This window comes from Ostrinia nubilalis, chromosome 21 (genome assembly GCF_963855985.1).
Source record: "Ostrinia nubilalis chromosome 21, ilOstNubi1.1, whole genome shotgun sequence".
In the NCBI taxonomy this organism is placed as follows: domain Eukaryota; kingdom Metazoa; phylum Arthropoda; class Insecta; order Lepidoptera; family Crambidae; genus Ostrinia; species Ostrinia nubilalis.
The window spans coordinates 9,382,203-9,401,094 of NC_087108.1; the positions used below are offsets into that span (position 1 = coordinate 9,382,203).

Genomic DNA, 18,892 nt, shown 5'->3' on the forward strand with positions numbered 1-18,892 from the left:
CTATTTTCTGATCTACGTCTAGTCGTAGGACCATTTTTTATGACAATGCCATGACACTAGACGAACTACTCTATCCATACAAAAAACTGTCTAACCACTTCGTCTTAACGAGTGTTTGCTACTCAATTTTCTAATTTTGCAAACCTTATTTATTACTATTTACCGACAGTCTTCTAATTTCCACAGCGACGCGACAATCTGCCTCACACCACCTAAAGCTTTAGATACACTACTAGAGGACCAGGACAACTCAACAACTTCATGTAATGGCAAGAGATGAAGAGACAAGAAGCAAGAGAAATCTTAAAGAAAGAATACTACATTGAAACAAAAAATCAATATCGCAACGCACGCAGACTTTCGGAACGAGAGTAAGCAAAATTGCAAGAACACTGGGTAACGTTGCAGCATCATGGACCACGTCAGCACATTTCGAGATATACAGAGAGTACATAATATTATAATCCGATGGTCATCAAAGCCCAAGCCGCCCAAGAACACTACATGGAATACACGTTCAGAAAAACAATATAGCACGCACGCTTTCTTTCAGAACTGGAGTATTGTAAGCACACTGGGCGTGTTTGCCGCATCTCGCGTCATAGAGTACATTTTGACATACACGGAGCATATGCCAGTATAACAAGCTCCCCCAAGCCGCACGTACCTTCCTCCACGTGTACTTGTTGCCGGAGGCGGGGAACATGGCGGAGGCGCCGCCCAGCGGGATGACCTGCAGGTACTTGCCGCGGAACTTGGTGGTCATCGTGAACTCCTGCCAGCACTGCCAGCCCGCCTGCCCCTCGCAGAACTCAGAAGGCAAATGGACCACTCATCAACTTTTAAAGACAAGAAGCAAGTGTGCTCTCAAATCAAGAGTCTCTTCCAGCGACAGTGACAAGACAATCCACCTCAAATCGTACCTAAAGCCTTGAAAACCCTTGAGGGAAAATAGGCCATTCATCAACTTTTTATAGACAAGGAGCAAGTGTGCTCTCAAAGCAAGAATACTACATTGAATATGTACAGAAAAACAATATCGCGCGCACGCTAACTCTCAAAAAAACTCCCGGTATTGTTAAGATACTGGGCAACATTGCAGCGTCATAAGAGTACATTTTGTGACACGCACGGAGCATATGCCAGTATAACAAGCTCCCCCAAGCCGCACGTACCTTCCTCCACGTGTACTTGTTGCCGGAGGCGGGGAACATGGCGGAGGCGCCGCCCAGCGGGATGACCTGCAGGTACTTGCCGCGGAACTTGGTGGTCATCGTGAACTCCTGCCAGCACTGCCAGCCCGCCTGCCCCTCGCAGAACTGCGCCACCATCGGCGGGTGTGCGACACTTAGCGACATAACTACCACACCATCCTACCGAATGATTTCTACTAAAATTCCTAACCATATTTACTGACAATCGTCCTTCCTCAGCATCAATCATCAAGACAGTGTGTTCAAATCAAGAATATCTTCCACAGCAACAAGACAATCCACCCCAAATCGTACCTAAAACCTTGGAAACCTAGAGGATTAATGGGCCACTCATCAACTTTTAAAGACAAGAAGCAAATGTGCTCTCAAATCAAGAGTATCTATCATCCACAGTGACAAGACAATTCACCTCAAATCATACCTAAAGTCTTGGAAACCTAGAGGACTAATGGGCCACTCATCAACGCTTTATAGACAAGAACAAGTGTGCTCTCAAAACAAGAACACTACATGGAATACTCGTTCAGAAAAACAATATAGCGCGCACGCTTACTTTCAGAACTGGAGTATTGTAAGCACACTGGGCAAGTTTGCAGCGTCTCGCGTCATAGAGTACATTTTGACACACACGGAGCATATGCCTGTATAGCAAGCTCCCCCAAGCCGCACGTACCTTCCTCCACGTGTACTTGTTGCCGGAGGCGGGGAACATGGCGGAGGCGCCGCCCAGCGGGATGACCTGCAGGTACTTGCCGCGGAACTTGGTGGTCATCGTGAACTCCTGCCAGCACTGCCAGCCCGCCTGCCCCTCGCAGAACTGCGCCACCATCGGCGGGTGTGCGACGCCTAGCGACATAACTACTACCATCCTACCAAATGATGTCTTCTAAAGTTCCTATCCATATTTACCCAACTATTTATTGACAATCTTCTTTCCACAGCATCAGTCATAAAGACAGTGTGTTCAAATCAAGAATATCTAACACAGCGCCAAGACAATCCACCTCAAACCGTACCTCTAAAGCCTTGAAAACCCTAGAAGGAAAATGGACCACTCATCAACTTTTAAAGACAAGAATCAAGTGTGCTCTCAAATCAAGAGTATCTTCCACAGCGCCAAGACAATCCACCTGATCCAAAATCGTACCTAAAGCCTTGGAACCCTAGCTAGAGGACTAATAGGCCACTCATCAACTCTATAGACAAGGAGCAAGTGTGCTCTCATAACAAGAACACTACATGGATCATGGAATACACGCGTACAGAAAAACACACAGTATCGCGCGCACGTTTACTCTCGGAACGGGAGTATTGTAAGGACACTGAGCAAGTTTGCCGCATCTCGCGTCATAAGAGTACAGTTTGTGACACACACAGAGCATATGCCTGTATAGCAAGCTCAACCCCAAGCCGCACGTACCTTCCTCCACGTGTACTTGTTGCCGGAGGCGGGGAACATGGCGGAGGCGCCGCCCAGCGGGATGACCTGCAGGTACTTGCCGCGGAACTTGGTGGTCATCGTGAACTCCTGCCAGCACTGCCAGCCCGCCTGCCCCTCGCAGAACTGTGCCACCATCGGCGGGTGGTGCGACACCTAGGAGGGGCAATTTTGAGATACGGCCGAAAGGTTTGGTGGTGCGATCATTGTGGTGTGCAGGTGAGTTACGTCTGTTTTTATTTTTTTTTATAAATGACCATTTATTTATTATTCCAAAAATCTTAAAAGCTAACAGAATACAAGTTCCAAAGTGCTTATAAGATTTAGTTATTTGGGAGGCAACCAACGAATCTTACACAAATACAAAGATTTTACACCACTAAACACAAACAAAGTGTTGATCAATTACAGGCTGCCACGACATGCAAATGCGACTATAATATGTTTTTTTTATTCGGATGCGTAAAATGCGTATGTTTAAAACATAAAAATAATAAAATAAACTCGGGAGAAAATAATAACATTAGATATCTCCAAGATGTGACAACTATGATGATGTCAAATAGCAAATATTCGACAAGTTTAAAAGTTTACTTAGGCATTACAACAACTTACATCGTGATAAGTTCTGAGTCTGAGTAAAGCTCCTTAATACAAGGCTACTTTTCAAGCTATTCAGTAAGACCTAATTTTATTATGTAACATAGAACAATACAATACATTACTAAAATTGTAAAGTAACCCATTTATTTCCCTACACACCAGTATGATCAGAAATTCATCAGAGGATAGCAGGTATGGGATAGGCGAGTGCTGGGAGGATTGTATTGGAAACAGGCAGGAGGAGGAAAACATAGGATTTTTGAAGGTAGGGACATCGGGAACACAATATAACATCCAGTATACAACTATATCACAAATAACAATAAAAAAAGTGCCAAGGGGTCATCCATAAACTAAGGCGTGCTTTTGTTAGGGTTTTAATAGTTATCTATAGGCCACGGTAGTCACTCACCATCGAATTAATTGTGTGCCTGTGTTTGCTTCTTCAAACAACAAAAAAGAAACTAGCTGATATGTCTTATGGATTATGGATAACCTCCTCACAAAAAAATATCAAAACTTGTAGCTCTCAGTTTAAAGTCGATCTAAGGATTTAATACTGGGCGACTCAAGGCGACTCAAGGCGATCAAGGTATGATAGATGGCCAACATGAGCCATTTTATAGGAATTTTACTTGACTAAATTAAGAAACTGTTATAGAGATAAGACATAGCAGGATTAAAATACATAATCCTAATGTCACTACAATACACGAGTCAAGTATCAAATATTTTTTCCTTGATGGTAAATAATAACTTTTAAAAAAAATAAAACCGACTTCAAATGCGTGAACACAAAAAAAAACTAAAAATTAAAAATATTGCGTATAAAAAAGTTCATCCCCAATTTTCCACCCTTGGGGGTGAAATATTTTCTTTAAATTCGCATGAAACCACCCTTTTGATAATACCTATTCAACAAAAAAATAATCGTTCAAATTGATTTATAATCGGCGGAGATATTGCGTATAAAAAAGTTCATCCCCAATTTTCCACCCTAAGGGGTTGTTTTTTCTATTATTAAATTTAAATGGGACCACCCTTGAGGTATTACCTATACGCCGAAAAAAGATTTGTTCAAATCGGTTCATAATTGGCGGAGTTATCGCGTAACAAACATAGAAAAAAAACATACGGGTCGAATTGAGAACCTCCTCCTTTTTTGAAGTCGGTTGAAAATGGTCTTATTTTTATAGAAATTTTTTGTTATTCTATGGAATCTTGATAGAATAAAAGAATACAATGTGTAACCATTCATTCGTTAAATACAGTTTTGCAGCAAAAACATGTTTTGTTCAGGTAGATTTGTGTCTCAAAAAATGATTGGATAGTAAAAAAGAATATTGTTACTTGCCTGTTCCGATATAGACCGCCACCCGAGGTCCGACATCCGATCACATTCGAATGTCTCACCAAGGAGAGGATTAAATGGTTTATTCGTTCTGAAACAATTACATATTAAATGTTTATAACGTGGGCAGTTAAATTGTTTTTGTGAGGTGAACTTGAAGTTAAACGAGGTAAAAATTAATAAAATCGCAGCTTCTCTTCACAAGTTGCAAGTCATGTAGCGTGCTCTCCGCCTAGCAACGCGTATGGAAAAACACAATCCGCTACCTAGCTTTGCGTCTATGGACAGTCATAGAACGCAACTAAAGCCTGGTCCGTGAGCACATAGAATCCCGTCCATAAAGTTAATATATCTAGCGGAATAGAGCAACAAAGAACTGAGCGAGCGAGATGTCACTAGCAGCAACACTGTGTTATAAAGGATGAGTGATGCCTTCGCCGTCACGTCAAACAGAACCGTTTTCTGCAATTATTTGACAGTTTTAAGTTTACGTGAGTGACATAGTGGATATTTGAGAAGTAAGGCTTCAGAAACGTTCAGTGATTATTTGTACAAAACATTGAAATAATCCTGACACAAGTGTCATCCAAAATAGACAGTTTGACACCATACCCCAATAATTCGAAACCACAACTGTTTTAAAAAGACTCTTCATTCTGCTCTTAAAAACCTAATTTATTTTAAATTACCTGTAAATTTCGATTTTTGTTCGAATTGTAATTGAAAAAAGTAGTTTAATTGGGTTGAGAAAATAGTGACGTCACTTGCTTGTAGTGCCATACAAAATCTATGGGAGAGTTTCGTTTTGACAGTTTTAAAAAGTACGTTAATTGACTGTGGTGTCAACATGTCTATTGGTTTCGTTGACAGCACGTGGTTGTTGCTCTATTCCGAAGGGATATTAACTTTATGGTAGCCTAAGAACCGGCTAGTTGAGGAAACAGTCTCAAAAGCCTAAGCAAGATAGCATTTATTTTATTTTATTTTATCCACAACGAGGAAGCTCTTGCCGTGTATCTCACCTGATGGTAAGTGATGATCAGGCCGAAGGTAGAAGCGAGCTTCACCCGGAATCCTCAACCACGGAGGAACTGGCTATCTTACCTCTAACTGCCGGAACACAACAATGCTGTTAACATTGTTGTTATGGCGACAGACTTAGGTAAGATGGTGGTAGCTAGCAAGGCGGACTTAGAACAAGCCCTACCACCAACCAAACCGAACAGAAAAATCTGCCCCCGCTGGGAATCGAACCCGGGACCTCTGCGTCTGAAGAAGGTGGTCATACCACTAGACCAAAGAGGCGGTTAAATACCTGTTGGAGGTGGTCGCGTAGGAGGAGACGGTGAAGGCGGCCACGTAGGCCAGCTGGTGCGCGGGGTCACTGAACTGCGTGGCCTGGTCCAGGATGTTGGAGTACTCGTAGTCCTCCGTCAGCCGCTGCAGCATGGACAGCGGCTCGCTGAAGTTCACCGGGATCGGGATCTTGGACAGCTCCTTGCCTGGAGAGTATTAGTAGAGTAAATACAAATGGGTAGGTCATCTTTATAGAAACGCACCGAGCGCGGTTTGTATGTGAGCGCGCCAATACGTATGCGGCGCGCACGCACACACTGACAAAATTCGGCGCAACTCCCCGCTAATCCACGCTAATTTGGCGCATGCTCACATACAAACCGCGCACGGTGCATTCTATGAAGATGACTTACTCATTTGTATTTACTCTGGTATTAGAAATAAACATTTAAGGTCTATTCAAACCTGAGCAATATTCGCTGCCGCTGTGGGTAGAGGTACATACCACGCGGGTTTCGCTCAGGTATTTAGTATCGCCGCAGACGGTAGCGAATACCGCTTAGGTATGAACAGTAATATTACCGCATACCCACTGGGTTTTCTCTGCCGCAGACGGTAGCGAATACCGCTTAGGTCTGATTAGGCCTTTATTGCAATGGACATCACAGACAAAAGATCAAAACACATAAAAAATAAAAAAAGACAGAGATAACACACCCTGTCGAACAGCGATGTCCATCGCAATGGGACCCCACTCAGCATATTATGCCGTGGCCTACGATGAGGAAGGCCACGACGCTGGTTTTCAGTGTGCCCCACGTGGAAGTACGTTAACTCAGGCGATTATATCGTTCCACTTCCACAGTTTCCAGTTTATATTCGGGACGTGTATAAGCGCCCTGGAATGGGCCTAAGTACTGAATAAATTATTTGGATTTGACGAATTCTAATGCTATACAAAATAGCACATTTCAACCAGACCTATTAACTATGGAAGGACTAGCAGATTGTAGGAATACAGGATTACTCCCCTCCATAATGTGGTTTCCGTATTACTTATTTTCGGATCTATTTCGGTCGTATGTCGCTGTTGCTCATATCAATATTAACATCGTATGCTCATTCATCATCCGACTAATTTCATGTTCGGCAACAAAATACATGGTTACATGGGGCTCTATATTGAGACCATTAAACTTCGTTTACATAACTATATCGCAATTTTCAGTAATACAATGAAAAAACAAAGAACAACGCCCACAATTTGCCCTGAGAAACGAGTGCCAATGTTAAAATTTGTAAGTAACTTTTCTTATCAATGTCATTCTCAATAAACAATGCGTAACGTTTACGAGACGACGCGATAAGTCGGAATAACTTGGCGTCCGTCGGCGTCGCGCGATATTGCACGTGCAGTCGCGATATCGCACACTTTTAGCTTGTCTGAGTTTTAATAAAGATTACACGAGTTATACGAAAAGTATTGCGGTCTTTGACCGATATAAATCGAAATGACATTATAATAACATCTATTAGTCACAGAAAAAAATACGCAAGTAAATGAGTAAGTAAGAAGCTTTTTTAAGGACAGGAAATCGTAGTCAAAAATGTTCGTGTAACCGCAAAGTGTGAACGCACTGTTATCAGTTTTTCTCAAATGCAGTATCAGTATTGACTCAATAAAACCACAAGTGTGAACATACGGGTACGTCAATTAATGTAATTGTAGCAAAAAACATGAGTAAATAATGCTGAGCAATACAATATCAATTGTAATCTCTCTAGATGATTGCAACGACCGATAGTTGATCTCGACTCAACCTCCCATTGGATGACAGAGCAACGATTTTAATTATAATTAATATGACTTTCGATTTATTGAAGTCAGGAGGCAATTGACCTCGACGTAACATATTTCTCTGGCTGAGAAATGACAGTTATTTTCTTACAGTGTCACTTCTATTAAAGTAGCGAATATAATTATGTAGAAAACAAACACGATGAGACATAATTATGTATTTCGTGCAGAATGTAAGTATAAACAGAAGCAATAGTTAGTTTCATTTTTATTTTGAACATTTCTGTTTACTACTAATCAGGGTTCGAGGATATACAACGTGTCCCAAAATTCAAGGATAAGCCGGCGCCGCAGGATGGACATAGTCATGACTACTTTAGGAAAAATAAGAAAAAAAATCTATCTCAATTATTTTTTAAGTTACACAATAAATTATGAAATTCGTCGAAAATTGACACCCCTTATGATATTTTACATTACCACGACCACAATTTTTCAAATACTTCTGTTTTTTTGTTTGTATTGGCAACTTAAGTAGTGTTGCTGTCCACTCTAATTCTTAAAACCCCCAGAATCCTTGCAGTTTTTACACAAAAGTTAATCAAAATATGATATTTCCTTAAAATTTTGAACGATTTTTACTTTCACTCCACTTTGACTCGTCGTTTTGTAAAAAAACAGTATGAACACTACTGCGGCAAGTTTATTATAAAGTTGACGCAACTAACCAAGATTCCAAAATGGTATAATACTCTAAGAAAACTAGTCGCAAAAAAGATATGCGTACCATTTTTACAAGCACTTCGCTTATTAATAGTAAGGGATAAATCTTGCAACTAAATTTAAAACCAGTTCTCCTCAACCAGTTGAGCTGAAATTTGGTATACTTACGTAAGTACGATAACAATGCAATATTATGGTATCATTGAGCTGGATGGAGTCTGGAGGTGGCCATAGGAACTTCTAAATGAAATGGAGGAATTGCATCTAGTTTAGGTTCGTTAGATTTGTCTTTTCAAGCACTTTGGTGCTAGATGATGTCCAGGATCCTGATGATGAAGTCAAGAGGTGGCCAGGAACTGGCCATAGGAACTCCTAAACGAAATAGTGGAAGCTTATCGAGTTTGGGTTCGTTGGATTTGTCTTCTCGGGCACTTGGGCCATGAGATTGAGAAACAACTAAAAAGTTTAAAATAAAGTTATAATCGCGCATGGAATTTATTCCTCTTTTTTTCTGTTTGCGCTACAAACTTTCGAAATTATTTGAACCTTGCATACAATTATTTTTATCATTAAATTCTTTCGTAAAATTTCGCATTAATGCTTGTTTTTAAAAAAGTTTTTTTTTTATTATAACTTTATTTTACACTTTTTAGTTGTTTCTCAATCTCATGGTCCAAGTGCTCGGGAAGTCAAATCCAACGAACCCAAACTCGATAATCTTCCGCCATTTCGATTAGGAGTTCCTTTGGCCAGCTCCTGGCCACCTCTTGACTTCATCATCAGGACCCTGGACATCATCTAGCACTAAAGTGCTCGAAAAGATATCCAACGAACCCAAACTAGATGCGATTCTGCCGTTTCGTTTAGAAGTTCCTATGGCCACCTCCAGACTCCATCCAGCTCAATGATACCATAATATTGCAATGTCATCGTACTTACATAAGTATACCAAATTTCAGCTCAATTGGTTGAGGAGAACTGGTTTTAAATTTAATTGCAAGATTTATCCCATACTAACTAACAAGCGAAGTGCTTGTAAAAATGGTACGCATATCTTTTTTGCGACTAGTTTTCTTAGAGTATTATACCATTTTGGAATCTTGGATAGTTGCGTCAACTTAATAAAAAACTTGCCGCAGTAGTGTTCATACTGTTTTTTTACAAAACGACGAGTCAAAGTGGAGTGAAAGTAAAATTCGTTCAAAATTTTAAGGAAATATCAAATTTTGATTAACTTTTGTGTAAAAATTGCAAGGATTCTGAGGGTTTTAAGAATTGGAGTAGACAGCAGCACTACTTAAGTTGCCAATACAAACAAAAAAACAGAAGTATTTGAAAAATTGTTGTCGTGGTAATGTAAAATATCATAAGGGGTGTCAATTTTCGACGAATTTCATAATTTATTGTGTAACTTAAAAAATAATTGAGATAGATTTTTTTTCTTATTTTTTCTAAAGTAGTCATGACTATGTCCACCCTGCGGCGCCGGCTTATCCTTGAATTTTGGGACACGTTGTATATCAAGATATATATCGGATATATATCCGATATATATCAAGCCGGTTTTGATGATATATATCAACTTTTAAAATTTGTTACTGTATTTGTACTTTTTGACATAAGATTTTTATTTGTTTAGTTGATTTTGCCGTATTTCAAAGATAATTTATGTTTTTGCTTTATTTGTCTGATTTTAAGTTTTAAAAACATTAAAAACATGTTCATGTAACACATATGCAATAGTACTCATGAATCCCAACTAATATTATAAATGCGAAAGTAACTCTGTCTGTCTGTCTGTCTGTTACGCTTTCCCGCTTAAACCTCGCAACCGATTTCGATGAAATTTGGCAGGGACATAGTTTGAGTCCCGGGAATGGACATAGGATAGTTTTTATCCCGGTTTTTGAAACAGGGACGCGCGCGATAAAGTTTTTCTGTGACAGACAAAATTCCACGCGGGCGAAGCCGCGGGCAGAAAGCTAGTAATACAATAAAATAATACTATGGCTTTCATACAAAATTGATATATATCAAAGTTGATATATATCGGATATATATCATAAATATCCGATATTTTGATATTTATAATAAATATCGGATATTTTCGAACCCTGCTACTAATTACCCAATACTAACAGATAAATAGATAACATAACTCATAGTTTAAATACGTCTAACTGAACTATCTTCGGTAGACACTATTTAAGCAGGCACCATATTGTTTTTAATATCCCTTGCATACATTCTTGGATAGTAACGTTTTAAATCTAAATATCACACATTTCTCTGCATGAAAACTCCATCAACTACAGCTTGTACTTGTCTCTCCAGATCTATCCTCTATGTTTTGAAGGATTTGGAGGCAAACGAGCAGACGGATCACCTGATGGTAAGTGATTACCGTCGCCCATAGACACCCGCAGACCCAGGGGCGTTACAGGTGCGTTGCCGGCCTTTAAGGTGAAGATACGCTCTCCTCTTAAAATTAAACCTGTTATGTGAAGTAGATCTGCACTCACCTATACAGTTCTTCATGATGGACCACAGGCTAAGCGGGTAGTTGGGCTTGTCGGGCACACGCGTACGCCGCGGGTGTCCGTCCACCGTGCTCGTTAGCTCCGACACGTGCGGCTGAACAAAAATGTTTGTTATTCGTAAATCATAAGGTTTATAATTCTCAGACACCATGGTCGAATGGAAAATGACTCTTCATAAAAATAAACTAAGATGACAATGGCCCAACAGTTCGAACCCCAAAAGCATTATATTTTGCTTACTTGAAGAGGTCACCTCATAAAAATATTCTTTAAACCATCATATTTACAACACTCAAACTTTTCTTATCAACAATATTGTACTAGTCCATGCATGTTCCTTAGTAAATAACAGTGTTATAAACATGAACCAGATACATGACTCAGAAGTTAATATACAAAGTTCCACAGACATACAAAGTTATACAGTACTTACTCCGTTGTCTAGTACCCATAGTACAAGCATTGCTTAGTTTGGGACTAGAGGTGCAGTGTAAAAATGTCCAAGGATATTATTTATGTACTTACCCAAACTTTGACATCCTGTTTCTCGCTGTCGGGCGCCTTGCTCGCAGTCGCGTTGGCTTCTGCGCCGCCCATCGCACTTTCTGCTCTTTCCTTGTCTTCCACAAATATCACCTTTAAAAAAATAAGCATATATATCAACATGGATTGAAAGCAATAAATTCAAATATTGCTTTAATAATAACTTTTTTCATCAGACAGGTGAACTTCAGTAATTATAAAACAAAGTATTTTATATTTATCATTATTCTTTTTAAAGTTCTCATTTGTAAAGACTATAATAAAGATTGAAAAGCTAAGATTATGATAGGAAAAGTCCGCAATAGTACAATTAAGGTACAAGAAAGGTGTCATCTATTTTGATATACGGATACAATAAATATAAACATTCTAAACACAATACAACGTAATTATTCTCGTATTTACTAACCTGTTGTGTTTCCGTTACAGTCTCGCCCTCAGATTCATCTGAGCTTTCCCCGCTCTTTACTTTGTTTTTCCTATTGACCTGTAAATGACACGTGATATGAATTATGAGCGATGTCGCGTCACGTCACGGTCCGATGCCTCTAAACTAAACTCAGCAATTTCTGTATTGCATTTAGACGCTACGAAAGTGGAGACCTTGGTATTATCATTGGCCGTAATATAATAGACAATGTATAATGACCTTGGACGTTAATGAGCTATCCAATAATACCCATCTATTAAATAATGAGATAATAATGTGTAACTTTGTCAGCAAACAGTTGATTTCAATGAAACAATGGACAGGAACATACAATGAATTAATTAAGAAACCAGTTTGTAAAAAATATTATCTTTAGTGAAGTAATTTTGCTGGTCTTTTTTTAAAGGCTGAAAGTAATCAGTGTCAACTTTATACAAGGTTTTGTTCTTTGTTATAATATAAATGCCTATGTTTGTGACATAGATAAGTAAATAGTCTTCAAATGCATTAACACTCAACAGAGGACCGATTGAGTAATGTTAACATTCAAATAAGAATTTTCAGTTTCAAAATTGCCTTTTCATGAACACATGACTAGTAGGTATATTAGTTTTAACGATTCACACATCAAGAGACACTATCAAACTGACTAAAATTGCTACGTCACTTCCTTCTGAGGCGTGCTATTAGGAAAGTAAATAGATGTCCAACAAAGTAACACTTACGGGCACTTTAATCACAAAGGAAGTCTTATCCTCCATGGCAGAAGACACACCCTCCTCCACTGCATCGAAGAATTCATGATCTTCATCCTCTGTCTCGTTCCCCTGCCCCGAACCGTTTCCACCTATGTCAATAATAAATGAATTTATACTAAAAATAAATAACAAACTTCCAGAATAGTTGAAAAATAAATCAAATTAATAATACAAATCAGAAACTTTTCTTTTCCAATGTTGGTTATTTTTCACCTCACTATTACATACATAACACTATTTCAAATTCTTGTATTAAACAAAGTAATCAAGTTAGTCACAGTGGCAAAGCCTTGATAGAAATGGTCACTGTTAATATAATCTCTCTTGATTTCATTTGTATGAGTCATATACAATTATCAACTAGCTGGAAAATGGGTAATTATTTACAAACATACTCAATCCACAAGCATAATGTAGACATCAAATTGAGACTAGAACTACATGCTTTGATAACGAATTGTGGGCCATTAAACTAAATGAGCTGACCATTCTTTTCTCTATTTTACTGGGCTAATGCTGTGAAATCAATTACAAAGCATGAACTTTACTGATATCTACTATGTGATTGGACTAGTAACATGAATTCCTTTTACTGTAGCGAACTGCTGAGTAAACAACCGAATAAGCTAAATTAAACAAGAATAACGTCACTTTGATCATTCCTTGGTGGGCTCAGTATATTGAAAAAATAATTTATGCACCACTGTAATGCACTATTCATTTCCCTTTAGCAAAAGCCAAAATATAATGTATACCTATAACGAAAAAACAAAGTAAAATAAGTTAATTGAATGCTAATTAATTGTGACGTGAAAGCGTAACCTATTCAGCACTTTTAGCCAGTCATACATTTCTATGCCTTATCATGGTTGCCTTAGTAACAAGCCATTTGTGGTGAATGCTTTCATCACTGCTCAGCGACATGTTGGTGGAAGTGATAATTTAAACAATAGGGTATGGATGTTCAACCACTTTCGTGGATGCGGCCCAGGTGCCAACTAGATGAACGCAAGCCATTCAAACAGGCCGAATGCATTCTCGACAACCGAGTCTTCACTTACCGCCCATGACGTATTGCATGTGATGATGTATCATTCAATTTGTCATAGCAAATAACCTAAACAGAGCGATGTTATCGCAAAACTAGCGCTACACAAGGCCAAGATCACAACAAACGCGACGGTAAACCAATAGTCGAACTAGGGCACTGCCCAAAGGTAACACTTCGACGCGGCAGACGATAATTAAATAAACGAATGCGTAATGCTCTACCAATTACGACTGCATTGCTTTGTAGAGTAAAACAACCTTGAGATCGTCAAAAAACTGCAATCTACCAAAGGAGAATCAATGATTACATTTTGGAATAAGACTGTCTTACGTACCAAAGCCAAATTTTAAATGTTAAACATTATTTTAACACTGTATCACTTTCTACAAATTTAAAAACACGATAAACCTTTTTTTTTGTTTAATTTTTAATCCAACATTCGCCAATAAAATTTACTTTCGTTCGATTTTTACGTCCGTCAAAGCTATGATGCGTTCCGTTCCACGTAGAATTTGTTGCGCGACAAACATTGGAAGCGTTCAATGATTCTTTTTTTTAGAAGTAGAAAAAAGGGTATTCGTCGCAAATTCCTCGTCGGTAGATAGTGAGTGGTAGATATGTCGCAGTCAGATTGTATAATCCGCCGTTTTACATTACAGCTAGGCATTTTGCATTACAGCTCTGTTTTGTAATACGGCGGATTAGCGTTTAGCCGGATTGAATACGGCTGAATGAAAATCCGCCGGAATGTATTCGGCGCCAAACGTTCTTCAATACGGCTAGCCGTAATGTAAAACAGCGTGTCATTACCCGCCGCTTTGACAGTTTTTAGTTCCTATTTTCAATACCGTGGCGCTGCCGGACAAAGTGGCTATGGATTCTGGTCTTCGGCGGAATCCTACACAATAATATTAGTGTAAAAATATGAAATCATGGCTTTGGCCGGTGAAGATAATTTTATCTTAAAGAAAAATAACCCAGAAAAAATGACTAAAACTTTATTGTTTTGAGTTACCTGTTCCCTTTGATCATTTTTAATGTCTAAAAAAGACTAAAGCCAAATATCTAATTAATTCTTAAAATGTTTAGAAAAGTCTAATTGTTTTGAGTTACTTTTTTTTAGATGGCTATCCCTTGTGATTTATAAATAAGTAAAAAAAAATACTGAAGCCAAATATATTATTTATACAGTAACGAAGGTAATAATTCTTAAAATCTGTCTTATTAAAATTTAGTTTCATTTAACATTGTTTTATTTTGTAAGTATGGTCACCCTACAATCTATAGTAGTACGATGCGGCTTAACGTGGGCCGCCGTATTGAAGAACGTATCGCAATGACAATCCGCCTAAAGCCTAAACGTTGAACCGCCGTATTACAAAACAGAGCTGTAATGTAAAATGCCTAGTGGTAATGTAAAACGGCGGATTATACAATCCGACTGCGACAGATAGACACCTACCTACATCTTTTTATATCATTAAAAAGATTGAACTAACTTATCTCTAGTTAGGACAAGATAGTAAAATTATTTATTTATTTACTAATCTATTGATATCTTTTCAATTTAGTAAATTCTGACGATGATACACGGATACACGACCTGTGTGACCTGGGTCAAAAGAACAAGTGATGGAACTTTTAACCAACTTCCACAACCATATTATACTTATAAAGCGATAAAAAACGTATTTACTTTTTTCTGGAACAATACAGCAGTAACATTCTCTCTTTCCAGCAGTAACTCTTGTTCTTTCTGGCCCTCTAGCTGGTATTCTTTTTTTAACTATCTCGCTTACTCACCTGCATACGGGGTGCTACGATCAATGATAATTTCTACAGTAGTGTTGTCTCGCGAGTTGCTCTACTACTTCTGGAAGGCGCATCATCTACTATGTCGCATACGACTTGTTCACTCACCCGAGTCGTGCTGTATCACTACACGAGTTGCTTTACTACGATTTGGAGCAGTATCTTCTCTTCTTGTGCTCTATTTCATGCTGTATAGGTGTCTCGCTCACTCACCCGTGTGCGGCGTGCTACGCGCGGTGACCGTCTTCTCCAGCGAGTCGTGTCGTCTCGCGAGCTGCTCTACTACTTCTTGGAGGCGCATCTTGTGCTGTCTCATGTTGTAATGCAGGTGTCTCGCTCACTCACCCGTGTGCGGCGTGCTACGCGCGGTGACCGTCTTCTCCAGCGAGTCGTGCTGTCTCGCGAGCTGCTCTACTACTTCTTGGAGGCGCGTCTTGTGCTGTCTCATGTTGTAATGCAGGTGTCTCGCTCACTCACCCGTGTGCGGCGTGCTACGCGCGGTGACCGTCTTCTCCAGCGAGTCGTGCTGTCTCGCGAGCTGCTCTACTACTTCTTGGAGGCGCATCTTCTGGTCTCTCTCGTGCTGCAACGCGCGGCTCATTCGAGCGCTAGATGCAGCTGCCGCACTCATGAATTCTGAACACGCCTGATGTAAACAAGTTAAGATTAAGAAAATTAATTTTTAAACAACTAACATCATGATTACATGCATTAAATGCACCTATGTAAATCAGTCTATACTTTCTTTCTACTCGCTTTCTGTGATCATTTGTTACGTACTGATATAACGGGTATGTAAATTCAAGACAAGACTAGACTTCTGGGCACCAGTGATGTAACCGTTACCTCATGAGATTCCATACAAAAAATTCAACATCCAAAACACTATTTGTGCGTTCACAACCCAATTACTTAAAGTTTTTAATAGAAACACGAAACTTGGCAAAGTATTTAAAATTTCATCGGTGGCTTGCCAAAAACACTTACATTCATCATTGCGTTGCAGGATATCCTAAAGAGAGTCGCGCGCTCCGACACTTGTTTCGTGGTGTCGGTGGGCGGAGTCTCGAGGTCTACCAGGGAGCGCTGCAAGGCCGCCCCGTGCCTGGCGACGAGCTCGGAGCAGGTGCGAAGGTCGTGGAAGCGCGCGGCCAGCTCCCGGGCTATGCCACCCGCGTCCTCGCTCTCGCCCTCGCCGCTGCCTACAGCTACTGGACCAGATGACATCTGGTCCTCGTCATCGTCAGATTCTTGTGCGCGACTGAAATGTTAACAGCTTATCGCTACATAGCCTTTTTAGACAAAAACTATTGTTTTATATTGAAGACAGTCTTATAAATTCTATGGTTATTCTTCTTCAACTTACTAATTATTATTATAACCTTGAGCATAAATATATACACATAAATATAACACATGCCAAATGAGTTCTTATAAGAATCTTATTAGAGGTTTCTAATTCATAGAATATTTTATTAACTTTCAACTTATTTACATACTAATGGGTCACTGCAGGTTCAAAGTACACACAAGAGCTACATCAGAGTTTTAAAGCCAAGGTTCACGGCGATAATCTCGCGTGAGTTCAGTATAATTAAAATAAATTAATATTAAATCATTATTCACAACAGCTGGGTAATGTTTAAGTCTGCTCTTTCATTTGACCCTTACTTTTATTAAAATACCACATTCAATTGTGGAATGTAGGTGGATGAATTAAGGTTCAACCAGTGAAATACATTTTTTTCATTTCAAGATGATATCTACTACTGCCACAACAATGTTATTGTATGTTAGTTTTATAATTTGTGAGATTATTATTCTGCCTACTTTGTCAATTTCAAGATTATTTGACAAGACTTGTATTAATAATACAAAAACTTTAACTCAAAAAAGAAATAATGTAAATCAGTATGTAGGTAGTTTTTAGTGTGTTATCAGCATTCAGAGGGTTAAGGCGTTATACATTTCCAGCACCGCCACCTTAGACCCAGTAATGACTGGCAACCGACTAACACTAACATCGCTTTCGCCTTTGCCAGCTCGAGTGCAGTCACCCAGCTTTGTCGTTCAACTTCGTCGTGGGCTCGGATGTGAAACGTCTGTGTTCCTCCATTGCTGATGACAAACGTGCAGGAATCCGCCGTGTGGATCAGAGCACCGAGTAAAGAGATGGTCCCACGACATGTGTGAGCCATCTCGGCTTGATTCCTATAAAAAATATAAAAGTTAATAATAAAGACAAAAAACATTGATTGATATTGAAATAAATAAATACAGCACGAATTATGAGATAACATTATCATATATTAGTTCAAAACTGTCTCATGGTCAAGTCTGATGAGACATTGATATTGGTGGTTGTTTTCAGGAATGGCTCAATAAATGTTCTACGAGACATATATTATTGCATATTATATTAGGCATAAACATACTTTTAGGGTTTGTAAATTGTTTGAATTAACTACTCCAAATATACAGCCATCAACATAGTACATAATTAGTTTCTACAATATGTTTATTTAACAATGTTACAGTTATTATACGAATCATGCCAGTAAGTTGTTGAACTTATATTGTAAGAAATAACTACTAAAAATAGGAAAACCTAGCACTGCGTCATACTGCGAAAAATCACAGTGAACATCGTTCGTGACCAGATGTGATGGTATGTGTATGTATATCTCACTAAAGACAGAATTTAATCTGCAAATAAAACTGTGAAATTGTGTTGATGTACCGACTTTTTATAACTTTTTATTTATTTACCTGTAATACGACAATAATCCGTTCGACAACACGAACCATCTCCGCTGATAACCCTTGAGGTAATTTGTCCACTTAAAAAGCCAGCCTTTCTTTTCTGGATCACCAGGGATAGGCTGACCCTTAGGCACAATTACGTCAGACATTTTTGTAATGTTAAACACTGCTCAGACATGGAAATTCACGAAAAACATAATACAAAATTCCATCAGCCACGTCCGTCTTCTTCCATCACACAGCATAGATTAAAAATTTGTAACTGTCAAATCTATCATTGATGTTGATTATGATGACGTAGATACCAATGAAAGAAAAACATGGAGTAGGTAGGCATGAAGATAGCGCTCCATTCTTAATTTAACTTCTAAATTAAGTGAATAAAATGCTATTCAATTAATATAATGATCCTCACACGGGGTGGAAACGCCATAGAGTTTGACAGCTCCATAGAGAGTGAATTTTTTTGACAGTTCCGAGAGGAAGTGACTTTTTTTATAGTTGTCCTTTATGCGACAATGGCAATGGTCTTTTGCGTGTCTGGAATCAAGTTAGTAAACATTTTCGAATTA

The 18,892-nt window shown here is 38.9% G+C and overlaps 1 protein-coding gene across 1 annotated transcript in view; it reads right to left on the minus strand.

Annotated features, from left to right (window-relative positions):
• Positions 1-18,577, minus strand: part of LOC135082344 (oxysterol-binding protein 1) — a 32,580-nt gene extending 14,003 nt beyond the window's left edge. Inside the window, 11 exon segments of the mRNA XM_063977134.1 lie at positions 2,635-2,808; positions 4,610-4,697; positions 5,922-6,108; positions 10,946-11,057; positions 11,489-11,599; positions 11,916-11,993; positions 12,662-12,783; positions 15,903-16,203; positions 16,545-16,818; positions 17,580-17,768; positions 18,327-18,577. Coding sequence (XP_063833204.1) covers positions 2,635-2,808; positions 4,610-4,697; positions 5,922-6,108; positions 10,946-11,057; positions 11,489-11,599; positions 11,916-11,993; positions 12,662-12,783; positions 15,903-16,203; positions 16,545-16,818; positions 17,580-17,768; positions 18,327-18,469 — 1,779 coding nt within the window. The 5' untranslated portion in view covers positions 18,470-18,577.
• Positions 18,578-18,892: the final 315 nt, after the last annotated feature.